Consider the following 12505-nt stretch of genomic DNA (forward strand, 5'->3'; position numbering starts at 1 on the left):
ACTGGAGCTGTTCACGCCGCTCCAGCTGCTGATTCCGGCGTCAACTGGGTGCCGCGGGGTCCGTGCATGCGCAGTGGCACCGGCGCCAACGCGCACAAGCGCTGTGGCTCCCTTCAACGCGCCGGCCCCGACACAACAGGGCGCAGGGCTACAGGGGCGGGTGAGGAAGAAAGGAGGCCCCCAGCCAGAGAGGCCGGGCCGCCGATGGGTGAGTCCTGATCGCGGGCCAGAGCACATTGGAGGCCCTCCCCCCTTGGGACGGCCACCCCCCCCCCCACACTCACCGACCGCCCCCTGACCGTTCCACACCGAGTTCCCGCCGGCTGAGAGAATCCCGCCCTGGGTGTTTATAAAATAGCTGTAGTCGATGTACCTTTAAGAAATGGGTGTTTATCAGTGATGTCAGAGAGTGGGTGGCGCTAGGCTGTCTGTCTGTCTTTCACTTTCGTTTTTGAGCAGGCAGCTACAGGGTGTGTTTTAGTTTTGTTTTGAGAACTGGATAGCTGCAGGAAAAGCAAGCAGCTGGATAAGGATCGCTCTGCAATCTAAAGACTGTCTCCAGATCATTTGGATGATTTCAAAGTGATAACTGCTCTCAATAGAGAATTTAAACCTGATCACTGTGTTATAAAGGTTTTTTTGTCTTATGGATGTCGAAAGGAAAGATCAAGGATCACTTATAGAATATTGTATCTTGGGGATATTATAATATTGGGGCTGATTGGTGTTGATAGTTGCTAAGATGTTTACTGTGGGTTTATAAAGTGTTAACTGGATTTCATAGAATAAACATTGTTTTAATTTAAAAGTACTTTAGCTCTCTGTTGGATCACAACTGTAAAGTGACCCTTGTGCTCCCCATAACCACAATCTATTCAAAGTTATGGGTCAGGTGAACTTCATGATACACTTTGGGGGATCTCTAAACCTGGCCCGTAATACCAGGAACGTGTTGGGAGTGGCAACAGCTATGCTTTAACCTGTCCATTGACTTCAAAGACAGAATAGAATTGGGGTCTAAAGAATAGCTGATCAGCATTTTTACCTAGATACAAGGCCCACATGATTCATGTTGCCCTGGAGATGGGCTATGCATGGGGAAGGATTTCAAAGGTATCCCTGAACTCACCGACAAGATAATCTGCTTGGATCCAAGAGATATCAAGGCCGAGAGCCCCTATGGTTCACCACACAGGAAAGTAGGTGGGAGCTCACCTTTAGATCAAAAAGACGAAATTTGTGCGGAAACAAGTCTGCATGATTTGCCTAGACTATGCTGGAGAGAGAGGCAGTAGATAAAATCTTTAGCCTTGTCGAAAGCTACAGCCTCAGATCTTTCGACATAATTCTTAAAAGTCTTATCTGTTATTTTAGATTTCCACTGAAATATCTTAACAATACAAATTCTGCTTTTTTGGTAGGGTACGATGATCTGTGAAGTCCTGTGCTGTGATTCTCCAGGTCGACGCAGCCTCTTATACTTTAGATTCCATCGCACTCACCCCTCCCTTGGAAATAAAAGAATAACAGTTTTATTTATTGACAACTTGATATGAATTAATTATCTGAACGCAAGTTCAACATAATTAGTAAAGGAACCGGGAACAAATATGCTACTAAACAAGTGTGACACTGAGCCAATAGCTCCTTCAACGAGCTAGTCCAGACAGAGTGGGCCAAATGGCCTTCTGTGTGGTAATATTCCATGTGCCACGTTGCAACCTTTAGACGCTCCCTCTAACTAAAGCGACATGGCGGCACAACGATTAGCACTGCTGCCTCACAGTGCCAGGGACCCGGGTTTGATTCCAACCTCGGGTGACTGTCTGTGTGGGATTTGCACGTTTTCCCTGTGTCTGCGTGGGTTTCCTCCGGGTGGTCCGGCTTCCTCCCACAGTCCAAAGATGTGCAGGTTAGGTGGATTGGTTGTGCTAAATTGCCTCTTAGTGTCCAGGGATGTGCAGGTTAGGTTATGGGGTTACGGGGATAGGGAGGAGTGGGCCTGGGTAGAGTGCTCATTTGAAGGATGACTCGATGGGCCGAATGGCCTCCTTCTGCACTGTAGAGATTCTATGATTCTCTCTCTGGGATCATGGCAGGTTAACTTATCTGTGGGTTCAGAGGTATTTTAGAAACCCTTCTCCTCTTACATCCATCTCTATGGCAATGTGAATCACATGGGCCTTGTATCCAGGTCGAAATGCCGATCAGCTACTCTTTGGACCCCGATTCTATTCTATCTTGGAATTAAATGGACAGTTCAAAGCTTATCTATTTTTGACCTGACATTCCCAAACGTTCCTGGGTAAACTCTATGATACACCGCTCAATTATTATAACCAATCCCACATGCCAGTTACAGGCAACGGCGATACAGCTTTTGAGTGAAATATGAACTTAAAATCAGGGTCCAAGTGGAATAGAACATTTTTTTCATGGCAACACGGTAGCATAGTGGTTAGCACAGTTGCTTCACAGTTCCAGGGTCCCAGGTTCGATTCCCGGCTGGGCCACTGTCTGTGCGGAGTCTGCACGTTCTCCCCGTGTGTGCGTGGGTTTCCTCCGGGTGCTCCGGTTTCCTTCCACAGTCCAAAGATGTACGGGTTAGGTGGATTGGCCATGATAAATTGCCCTTAGTGTCTAAAAAAAAGGTTAAGTGGGGGTTACTGGGTTACGGGGATAGGGTAGATACGTGGGCTTGAGTAGGGTGCTCTTTGTAAAGGGCCGGTGCAGACTTGATGGGCTGAATGGGCTCCTTCGGCATTGTAAATTCTATGATTCTATGAACAGCTGTAAGCCATTCAACCCATGAGATTGCCCTCGCTTAGTAGCACTATTGTATTAATCTCAATTGCCTTGCTAACTCAGTAGATCAGGAAGAAGTCTTACAACACCAGGTTAAAGTCCAACAGGTTTGTTTCAAATCACTAGCTTTCGGAGCACTGCTTGCTCCGAAAGCTAGTGATTTGAAACAAACCTGTTGGGCTTTAACCTGGTGTTGTAAGATTTCTTACTGTGCTCACCCCAGTCCAACGCCGGCATCTCCACATCAGTAGGTCAGGCAATTGAGGGGATTAGATTATGACGAGAGGTTGAGTAGACTGGGACTGTACTCATTGGAGTTTAGAAGGATGTGGGGGGGGATCTTATTGAAACATATAAAATTATGAAGGGAATAGATAGGATAGATGAGGGCAGGTTGTTTCCACTGGTCGGGGAAAGCAGAACTAGGGGGCATAGCCTCAAAATAAGGGGAGGTAGATTTAGGACGGAGTGTAGGAGGAACTTCTTCACCCAAAGGGTTGTGAATGTCTGGAATTCCTTGCCCAGTGAAGCAGTTGAGGCTCCTTCTTTAAACGTTTTTAAGAAAAAGATAGATGCCTTTCTAAAGGATAAAGGGATTTGGGGATATGGTGTACGGGCCGGGGAGTGGAGCTGAGTCCACAAAGATCAGCCATGATCTCATTAAATGGCGGAGCAGGCTCGAGGGGCCATGTGGCCTACTCCTGTTCCTAATTCTTATGTTCTTATGTTCTAATTAGTTTTATACCACTACCTACATACTCCAGGGCTAGAAGACTAGAGTTTTCTCAGATGAATCATGCAATCAAAGCCTTCTCAGTTTGACACAAGTGGTCACATGCCATAATTTGTAGAGGCGGGAAATTTGTTTGTGGCCAGGACAACTCTCACTGGCCAATCAACACTCGTTAAAAAAAAGAGAGACTGATTGGGCATTTATTGCTGTTGTGTACTCTGCAAATCTCAAACCGCACTTCCTTTCCAGCACCTTTGAAATGCTCCTTAAAAATCGCCGTATGTGGCTCAGTGTGAAACCCGTCCTCATACTGCTCCTGGGAAGCGCTTCAGGAGGTGTTGATATGACTAAAGGTGCTGAATAAGTCCAAGCTCTTGTTGTGGGGTCTTGCCGTGTACAAATCGGATGCTGCATCCACCCCCGGAGAAACTAAGACTGCATTTTTAAGCTGCCCGCAGCGTTGGTTGCGTCAATGGATGCTATCACCTCTGCATCAGAAAGATGACCACATAATAATAATAATCTTTGTCACGAGTAGGCTTCTTTTAACACTGCAATGAAGTTACTGTGAAAAGCCCCAAGTCGCCACATTCCGACGCCTGTTCGGGTACACAGAGGGAGAATTCAGAATGTCCAATTCGCCTAACAAGTATGTCTCTCGGGACTTGTGGGAGGAAACTGGAGCACCCGGAGGAAACCCACGCAGACACGGGGAGAGCGTGCAGACTCCGCACAGACAGTGACCCAAGCCGGGAATCGAACCCGGGTCCCTGGTGCTGTGAAGCTAGCATTGCGGCCAGTGAACATGGCATTGCCAGTTAGAGCTGACACCCTACTGACGAGAGCATTAATTCAAGGAGCAGCTGCTTCTTCTAGTTGAAGCGGAGGGGTGGGGGGGGGGGGGGGGGGGGGGGTCGAGGGGGGGGGGGCGGCGGAGAACATGAGAATGAAAGGCTACTATATTCCAGCGAGAGATAGGTCATTCAGGAGTAAAATAAGGAAGCACTTTTCACCCAGAAGCTGGTGGGAATACTCGCAGGAAGGAAAGGAACGATCCCGCTGCCCCACCGTGGTGAGTCTCCTCCATCGCTGGAAAACGGGTGGGGGTGAGTGGGGGGGAAAACCCCATCCTTTGTGTCATGATATTCAGATAAACATATCATGGTGCAAACACACACACACACTGATGGACAGATCAACGGACCAATCAACACACACGCAACATCACAGCCAATCACCAGTGAGAGCACACGCACTATAAAACGGGGAACACCACAGTTCCCGCTCATTCCAGCAGGAGACAGCTCAGGGCACAGAGCTCACAGCGTGCCACTCAGACATACACCATGTGCTGAGTGCCTCTCTAAGATAGTGTTAGGGCTGCGTCCACAGGTTAACGGGTAAAATACGAACCACAGTCATAAGTTTACAGATGTTGTTATCAAGAGTAATAAAACAGAGTTGTACCATCTACAACCGTGTTGGTTCGTCTGTATAGCGGAACACCCAACACGACACTTTGGTCCAAGAGACAGGCACTCAATCCAAAATAAAGAGTTGACCCTCAACAAAGCAGGAACTACAAATAAAAGTTGCTTTGATTGGTCAAATTAACTGTTGGATTAATCTACGATTCCAGACACTGAGAATGCTTCACACCCCTGTACATAATAGAACTTAACTCATCAAATTAGTTATTCTTTATATACTCTTAGTGAGTAGTACTTCACCCGATGTCTGTGTTTATGTATTTACATTGTGTATCTATCGCATGTCCGATGTTTTTCATGTATGGAACGATCTGCCTGGACTGTACACAGGACAATACTTTTCACTGTACCTCGGTACACGTGACAATATATCCAAATTCAAATGTGGTCAATGCTTCTCGCCTCTGTGTCTTAAATTAAATCATGTGAAACCCTGAGTTCTCAGATTGTCATTGCTGCTTAGATCCACCTCACATAATGTAGCCCACCAGCTTAAGCACGATGTACATTTCAAAGCTGACTGATGTTGAGATACGAATTGCACATTATCTCATTGCTCAAAGACAACCGAAAGTGCTCCTTGCAAAACAATCTCCTTTCACTAAATGCAGACGTTCACTGTTACGCCGACGAATGCAGCACTGACTCTGTATTTACTGATGTCCGACAAAATCGCAATGAAAAGGACAACTCCTGTCCGTCCTCCAATGACCCTAGTGGTCCCTTATAACATCCTCTGAACATCTGGAACAGGCAGGAACGTCCTTGGAATGGTTCACAGATCGGAAATTAGGGATAGGTGCAGGCCACAGAGCTGAGGGGAAATTTTGGTGGTGCAGGGGTGCTGCCAGGGGAAATTGATGGTGAAGTTGGATCATCACACCCCAAGACTTGACTATCAACTTTATTTTTAATAGCCTTACTTGAATTGCAAATATTGCTCAGTTACCTGGTCTTTCTTTAAAATAAATCACGGGCTATTTTCCATCCACCTGAGATGTAAAGTCCCAGGCGGATGACAGCACCTCCGACAGTGTGGCACTGCCTCAGTACTGCACTGGGAGTGTCAGTCTCCATGCCTAGTCTCTGGAGCGGGATCGGGATTTTCAGATCTCTGACTTGCAGTCGGGAGTGGCACCGATAGAGCTAAACCTGAAAAAATCACTTCAGCTGAAACAAGAAAGCACAGTGGTTAGCACTGTTGCTTCACAGCACCAGGATCCCAGGTTCGATTCCCGGCTATGGTCACTGTCTGTGTGGAGTCTGCACATTCTCCCCGTGTTTGCGTGGGTTTCCTCCGGGTGCTCCGGTTTCCTCCCACAGGCCAAAGATGTGCAGGTTAGGTGGATTGGCCATGATAAATTGCTCCCTCAGTGTACCCGAACAGGCGCCGGAATGTGACAACGAGGGTATTTTCACAGTAACTTCATTGCAGCGCTAATGTAAGCCGAGTTGTGACACTGATAAAGATTATACTATGATGAGAAGCGGTTGCAATTAAGCCAAACTCACCTGTGTTGCCGTCACCACACTCGTGCTCGCCGATTCCGACCAGAAACTTGCTTTCTTCATTCCGCCAAAGCACTTGCGATACTCTTTCCTCACCTTTGTGCAGGAGCAGTGGGAGAAAGGCAGGGGGAAATTAAAAACGCAAGGTGATTTAAAATTTAAGCCATCAAATGATTCACGCACCTCACGATGTAGAATTGAAAGAGCAATGAGAGCTTCAGGATATCCAGTACCTGCTTGTTCAACACACAGAGGATAATGAAAATGAAGGTGCCCTGGAGACTGTTGGTGATGGTGGATATATAGGACATTACCACCGATTCTTTCCCAAAATGAAGCAAACCGAGAATCCAGGTACAGCCCAGGATAAATACCTGTGCAATGGCTTTAAACGTCAGCATTCTGTGCAAAAGAAAACATTGTGTAACTCGAACATTGAAGGAATATTTAATCACTGTCGTGTTCAATTCATCTATTGGTCTTTGATCATGTGAGTCTGGTAACTGATCTATGCTCACTGTGCTCGAGTGGTTATGGCCGGATGTGGACTCTGAGCCAAGATGCCACAGAAGCTAATGGAGCTGAGCTGTAAGCACGAGTGCAGACACTTTGTGATGGCAGGCATATTTTAAAACTCTCGTAAATAAGCCGATTGCAAAAATAGGGCGGGGCTTTCTGCATCCCCCCCCTCCCCCACGCTCCCCACCCATGGCGAGTTTACTGTCGGCGCAGACAGCCCGTCATTGGGCACTGTTGGGATCTTCCAATCCCAGTGAGGTTTACAATGTTTTGAATGGTTCCCACTCACCTCCGGCGGGAATCTCACTGTGGAGGCGCCACCATCATCGATTGTTGTTCGGTTCATGGGCAATTAGGGATGGGAAACAAATGCCAGGCTGGCCAGCGATGCCCAACATCCCATGAAAGAATAAAGACAACAAAAAAAAACACCCTTCATTTCTGATGTGTCTACATCTTGCTTTTCACTAAATCTCTCCTCTCCCCGAGCCCTCGGACCACAATTCCAAGAAAGTCAATCTTCTCATTGTCCTTCACCAAAGTGACCATGGATTAGGGTCATCGCGGCGTGAAGTTTTCTCAAGGAAGGGATTCAGGGAAAATGACAACAATACGGAAATGCTCCCGTTCTCCCACCAATTTACTGGTACTTAGGGTGGAATTTCCCAGCCTTTCCTGTCGGCAGGATGTTCCGGTCCTGCCGAACGTGAGCTCCTCCCGTGGCGTGCTCCCCAGCGACGGTGGGCGTGAGACACGCAAAATGCCATAGACATCGGCGGGAAGGGAAAACCCACCGGCAGCCAATGGCGAGCCTCTGCTACCGCTGGAAAACATGACGGGAAATCCCGTCCTTAATGCTCGCTTGAAAGTCTGGATTTAGCTCGCAACTTTGGTCCAAATTTGCCTTTGCCTTGAGGTGGCAAAGCGACACTTGTAGGTTTACCAGTCAAGGGCTGATTGGACACAATTTCTCAAATGTATGAGGGGCCTAGATGGAAGGACCTATTTCCCTTCGCGGAGATGGTGGCATAACTGCACAGTGGTTAGCACTGCTGCCTCACAGGGCCAAGGACCTGGGTTCGATTCCGGCCTTGAATTAAAGTCTGCGTGGAGTCTGCACACCCTCCACACTGCCACACTAGGAGCATCGGTCAAGATCGTGTGCTCAACCTTCAGGCGCAGGATTTTAACTCCTAACCTTCAAATTCAGGGGCAAAAGTGCGACCACTGAACACAACTGACGCAAACTACGAAACATCTCCAAGGTCACACTGTGAAATCGGCTCTTACTGCCTTCGAACAATTGCTACAAAGCTCAACGGCAAGAAGCAAATAGGATGCGCCATCGCCATGGGGGCAGGTGGCACTTGAGGAGAGCATGCTCCACCTTGGTGGGGTAACGAGGGATGGACGATAAATGCTGGCCTTGCCTCTGCCTGAATTAAGAGAAGAATTTAATATGGGCGTCGCTGACAAGGCCAACATTTAAGTAAAGTAAAGTAAAGTAAAGTACGCTTATTGTCACAAGTAGGCTTCAAATGAAGTTACTGTGAAAAGCCCCTAGTTGCCACATTCCGGCGCCTGTTCGGGGAGGCTGGTACGGGATATTGCCCATCCCTACTTGCCCTGGAGAAGGTGATGGTGAGCCACCATTTTTGAAACCTGGCAGTCCATGTGGTGAAGGTGCCCTCCCCAGCAGTGTTAGGTGAGATGTTCCAGGGCTTTGGTCCGGCACATTAGTTGACCTGGATAGGCAGGTAATATTGCGCTCATGACGACTGCCCCAAAGTTATATTTGGGTGATGTGCTGGGTGGTAACCGATGCCACTGAAGTAACCCCACCTCGGGGCTCCGACATGGGGATGGGAAAACATTGGTGCAGGAAATGACAGACAAAGCTTACATATAATAGCTGTCATGAGGGGTATTAAACAGTTTATTGACTCACCGTGTGTCTTTAATCTTTGACACTTCGGAGTTAAGACCAGAGAGTTGTTTATGCAACGTGAAGAGGACAGACAGCAGGAGGGCTGTGTTGACCTGTTAATGTAAACGGAATAACGCAAGGAATTAGAATCCGAGCAAAGGACTGAATTCAGAGAGTATTAAGCTGCAGCAAGGATTTTACGTTAAATTAGGATTTGCAGTTGACAAGAGCAAGGTCTGAGCAGGAAACATACCCAGTACTCACACAAGCTTCACTTGTACACTTCAACTGCTATCTGCCCATAAGACCATAAGACATAGGCGCAGAATTAGGCCATTCGGCCCATCGAGTCTGCTCTGCCATTCGATCATCGCTGATAGAATATAGAACATAGAACTTACAGTGCAGAAGGAGACCATTCGGCCCATCGAGTCTGCACCAACCCACTTAAGCCCTCACTTCCACCCTATACCCGTAACCCAATAACCCCTCCTAACCTTTTTTTTTGGTCACTAAGGGTAATTTATCATGCCCAATCCACCTAACCTGCACGTCTTTGGACTGTGGGAGGAAATCGGAGCACCCGGAGGAAACCCACGCAGACACGGGGAGAACATGCAGACTCCGCACAGACAGTGACCCAGCGGGGAATCGAACCTGGGACCCTGGCGCTGTGAAGCCACAGTGCTAGCCACTGTGCTACTGTGCTGCCCAATATGTTTCTCATCCCCATTAGAACATAGAACATACAGTGCAGAAGGAGGCCATTCGGCCCATCGAGTCTGCACACACCCACTTGTGCTACCGTGCTGCCCATTCTATTGCCTTCTCCCCATAAACCCTGACCCCCTTATTAATCAAGAACCTATCTATCTCTGTCTTAAAGACACTCAGTGGCTGGACGTCCACAGCCTACTGCGGCAAAGAGTTCCACAGATTCACCACCCTCTAGTTGAAGAAATTCTTCCTCATTTCTGTGTTAAAGGTTCGTCCCTTCAGCCTAAGGTTGTGCCCTCGGGTTCTAGTTTCTCCTACAAGAGGAAACGCCCTCTCCATGTCCACTCTATTTAGGCCTGAACATTTAGCTCAATTTGTAGCTGCAAATTAACGGAAGCCGGAGTGAGTGAATGAGAGAATAGCTACCAGAATGATGAAGAAAACAGGTCCCAGGAAACTCCAGATAAATCCTTTCTCTAACTGCAGCCAACAGCTGTGAATGAAATAGAAGTTACACTCAGGTACCAGGAAACACATCCACCCATTGATATATCTGCTATTGTATAGATTAATCGATGAAATATTGGCTCCGATACTATCCTTGAGGTGCTTATAGATCTCGCTGCCTTCCGGGCAGTGGTGAGAGTATGTGTGATGGCCGTTATTGGCGGGAAGCACTGGCGTACTTGTACTTTTGAGCTCTGTTCAGCATTTCCTGGGAAACATCCTCCCTGATAGCTCGCCTTGATTGACAGGCTGGTTACCCATTTGTGGGCGGTTGGGGTAGGGCAGGGGGTTGTGGGGGGCGTGAGAGATACTGCTGAGGGTGAGGGGTGAAGGGATAGGATGGGTGGGGAGGGGAGGAGCGGGCAGATTGTGGTTGTTCGGAGTGGTTTACTGGGTCGCTTCCTAGGCCAGGAAGCAACACCCCTACTCCTAGCCCACAAGCAGTGCTATAAAGGCATTTACCTGATGGATTCAACCCTTCTCGGCGGCATCTACCTGCCGACTTTCCTGGGAAAGCAGCCTGGGGAACCTGGCCGTGGTTTTAATTACATAGACAATGGCAGATAAATAGGGAGAAATTGTGACCACTGGGAGGCGGGTCAGTTACCAGAGGGCTCAGATTTAAAAAACAACCAGAAACAATCCGGAGGGAAACAAATAGGCAATGAGGTGCTTAAGGTGCTGCCTAAAAGGGTGTTGGGACGTAGATCCAATAATAACTTTCAGAAGGTGATGCACAATCAATTACTCGTGAGACAAGGAGAGTCATAACTAATAGGCTTTAATCAGCTAGAACTGTACCCAGCAGCTCCGATACAGAAAGTGAAGTCTGCTGGGATGGCATTGGTTCTTATACCCCGCCTCTCAGGGCGGAGCTATGTGCGTTAGCCAATGGTAGACTCCTAGGTCTAGCCAATGGGCATCCACCTCTCAGGTACTGCAGTACCTGATATTACCACAGAAGGGAATTGGAAAAAATTATTTGTGAAGGAAAATATTGCGGAACGTTCAAGGGAGTGAGAGTCGTTCTTTCAAAGATCCTGTCCTCCTGCAAAGGGCCGAATGGCCTCCCTGGTGTGCTGTAGGATTCTGTGAGAGGGCAACCCAAAGCAGCAGAGGGAAAGAGCGGCGATAGGTGGCGATGGCCCTGTCAAGCCTCCGACCTCCCAACCACTGTGAGGGAGGAACATGCAAAGTCCTTGGCGAGGGAGGCCTGAAACAGAGAAGCATGTGAGAGCTATAGGTTCATGAACAATCGTCCTTCTCACCTTATGGTGCCTCTGACAGTAACTGTCAGGCGAGGTGTTGCAATTAATCACACTCTGCTCAGGAAACCGCAGCAACCTCACTTCCTGTTGTTGTCCTCCAGATGTGTTTGAAGGGGAAGGCGGAATCTGCACGGTATACTGTGGACCATCGTTCAACCCCTTACAAACACAAGCTTGGGAGACTTGCACCCTGCATTGTCAGACTGAGGGGAGTCCCCTGGGCGAAACACAGATCATGGAGTCAAGATGCTGGTGGTCCATGAAGGGGAGGCCTTCACGTTATGAACGCTGGGGTGGGACTGGAAACCCAGAACCTCTGGCTCAGAGTCAGGGACTCTAACCCACTGCTCCACAAGCCATGTTCCCAGGCTGTGACAAGCTGGGTTGCAGCAGGGAACTCCGCCACTGCTTCCTTTGCTATCGCCAAGCCTTTAGAAGGAGCTGTCCCTCAGGCCAGTGCACCGCTGCCTGTACACTCCGTCCTGGGGCATGCCAACAGCTGGATTCTCCGTTTCCTGACCAGCCTGTCAAACATGACGTCCTCTTCCACAGAACGCACACTCAGGGGATTCCACTGGTAGAGAGGACGGTGACAGCTCCTAATCAAGTAGCATTCAGGCAGTCGATAACTGGCTGAAGGTAGAAAAGGGTCAGAAATAATCTATAACCCGAGGGCCTACACCTTGTGAGCACCTTATTGGTCATCCTTTAGTTTGGTTGCCACTTGGTCTAATTACAAGTGTCTTGGGATAGTTTCCTGCATGAATGTTGCTGCGTAAATAAAAACGGCTGTGGGCACACCTCCCGCTGCCTCAGAAAGGCAGGCAGCATTATCAGAGACCCCTCCCACCCAGGCATTGCCTTCTTCCAGACCCTTCCATCAGGCAGAAGGTACAGAAATTGGAAGACCCGCACATCCAGACACAGGAACAGTTTCTTCCCCACAGCTACAAGACTCCTCAACGACTCCCCCTCGGACTGATCTGTTACCTGTAAGAACACTATTCACGATGCCCTATGCTGCTCTTGC

General features: G+C 48.4%; 1 protein-coding gene across 1 annotated transcript in view; it reads right to left on the reverse strand.

The window, feature by feature from the left end:
- Nucleotides 1–297: 297 nt before the first annotated feature.
- Nucleotides 298–12505, reverse strand: part of LOC140403317 (adhesion G protein-coupled receptor E3-like) — a 94101-nt gene continuing 81893 nt past the window's right edge. Inside the window, exons 13-17 of the mRNA XM_072491163.1 lie at nt 10127–10193; nt 9005–9096; nt 6771–6939; nt 6541–6633; nt 298–1508 (exon numbers count right to left, since the gene is read on the reverse strand). Of these exons, the coding sequence (XP_072347264.1) occupies nt 1476–1508; nt 6541–6633; nt 6771–6939; nt 9005–9096; nt 10127–10193 (454 nt within the window). The 3' untranslated portion in view covers nt 298–1475. The remainder of the gene's footprint in view (nt 1509–6540; nt 6634–6770; nt 6940–9004; nt 9097–10126; nt 10194–12505) is intronic.

This window comes from Scyliorhinus torazame, chromosome 27 (assembly GCF_047496885.1).
Source record: "Scyliorhinus torazame isolate Kashiwa2021f chromosome 27, sScyTor2.1, whole genome shotgun sequence".
Lineage (NCBI taxonomy): Eukaryota > Metazoa > Chordata > Chondrichthyes > Carcharhiniformes > Scyliorhinidae > Scyliorhinus > Scyliorhinus torazame.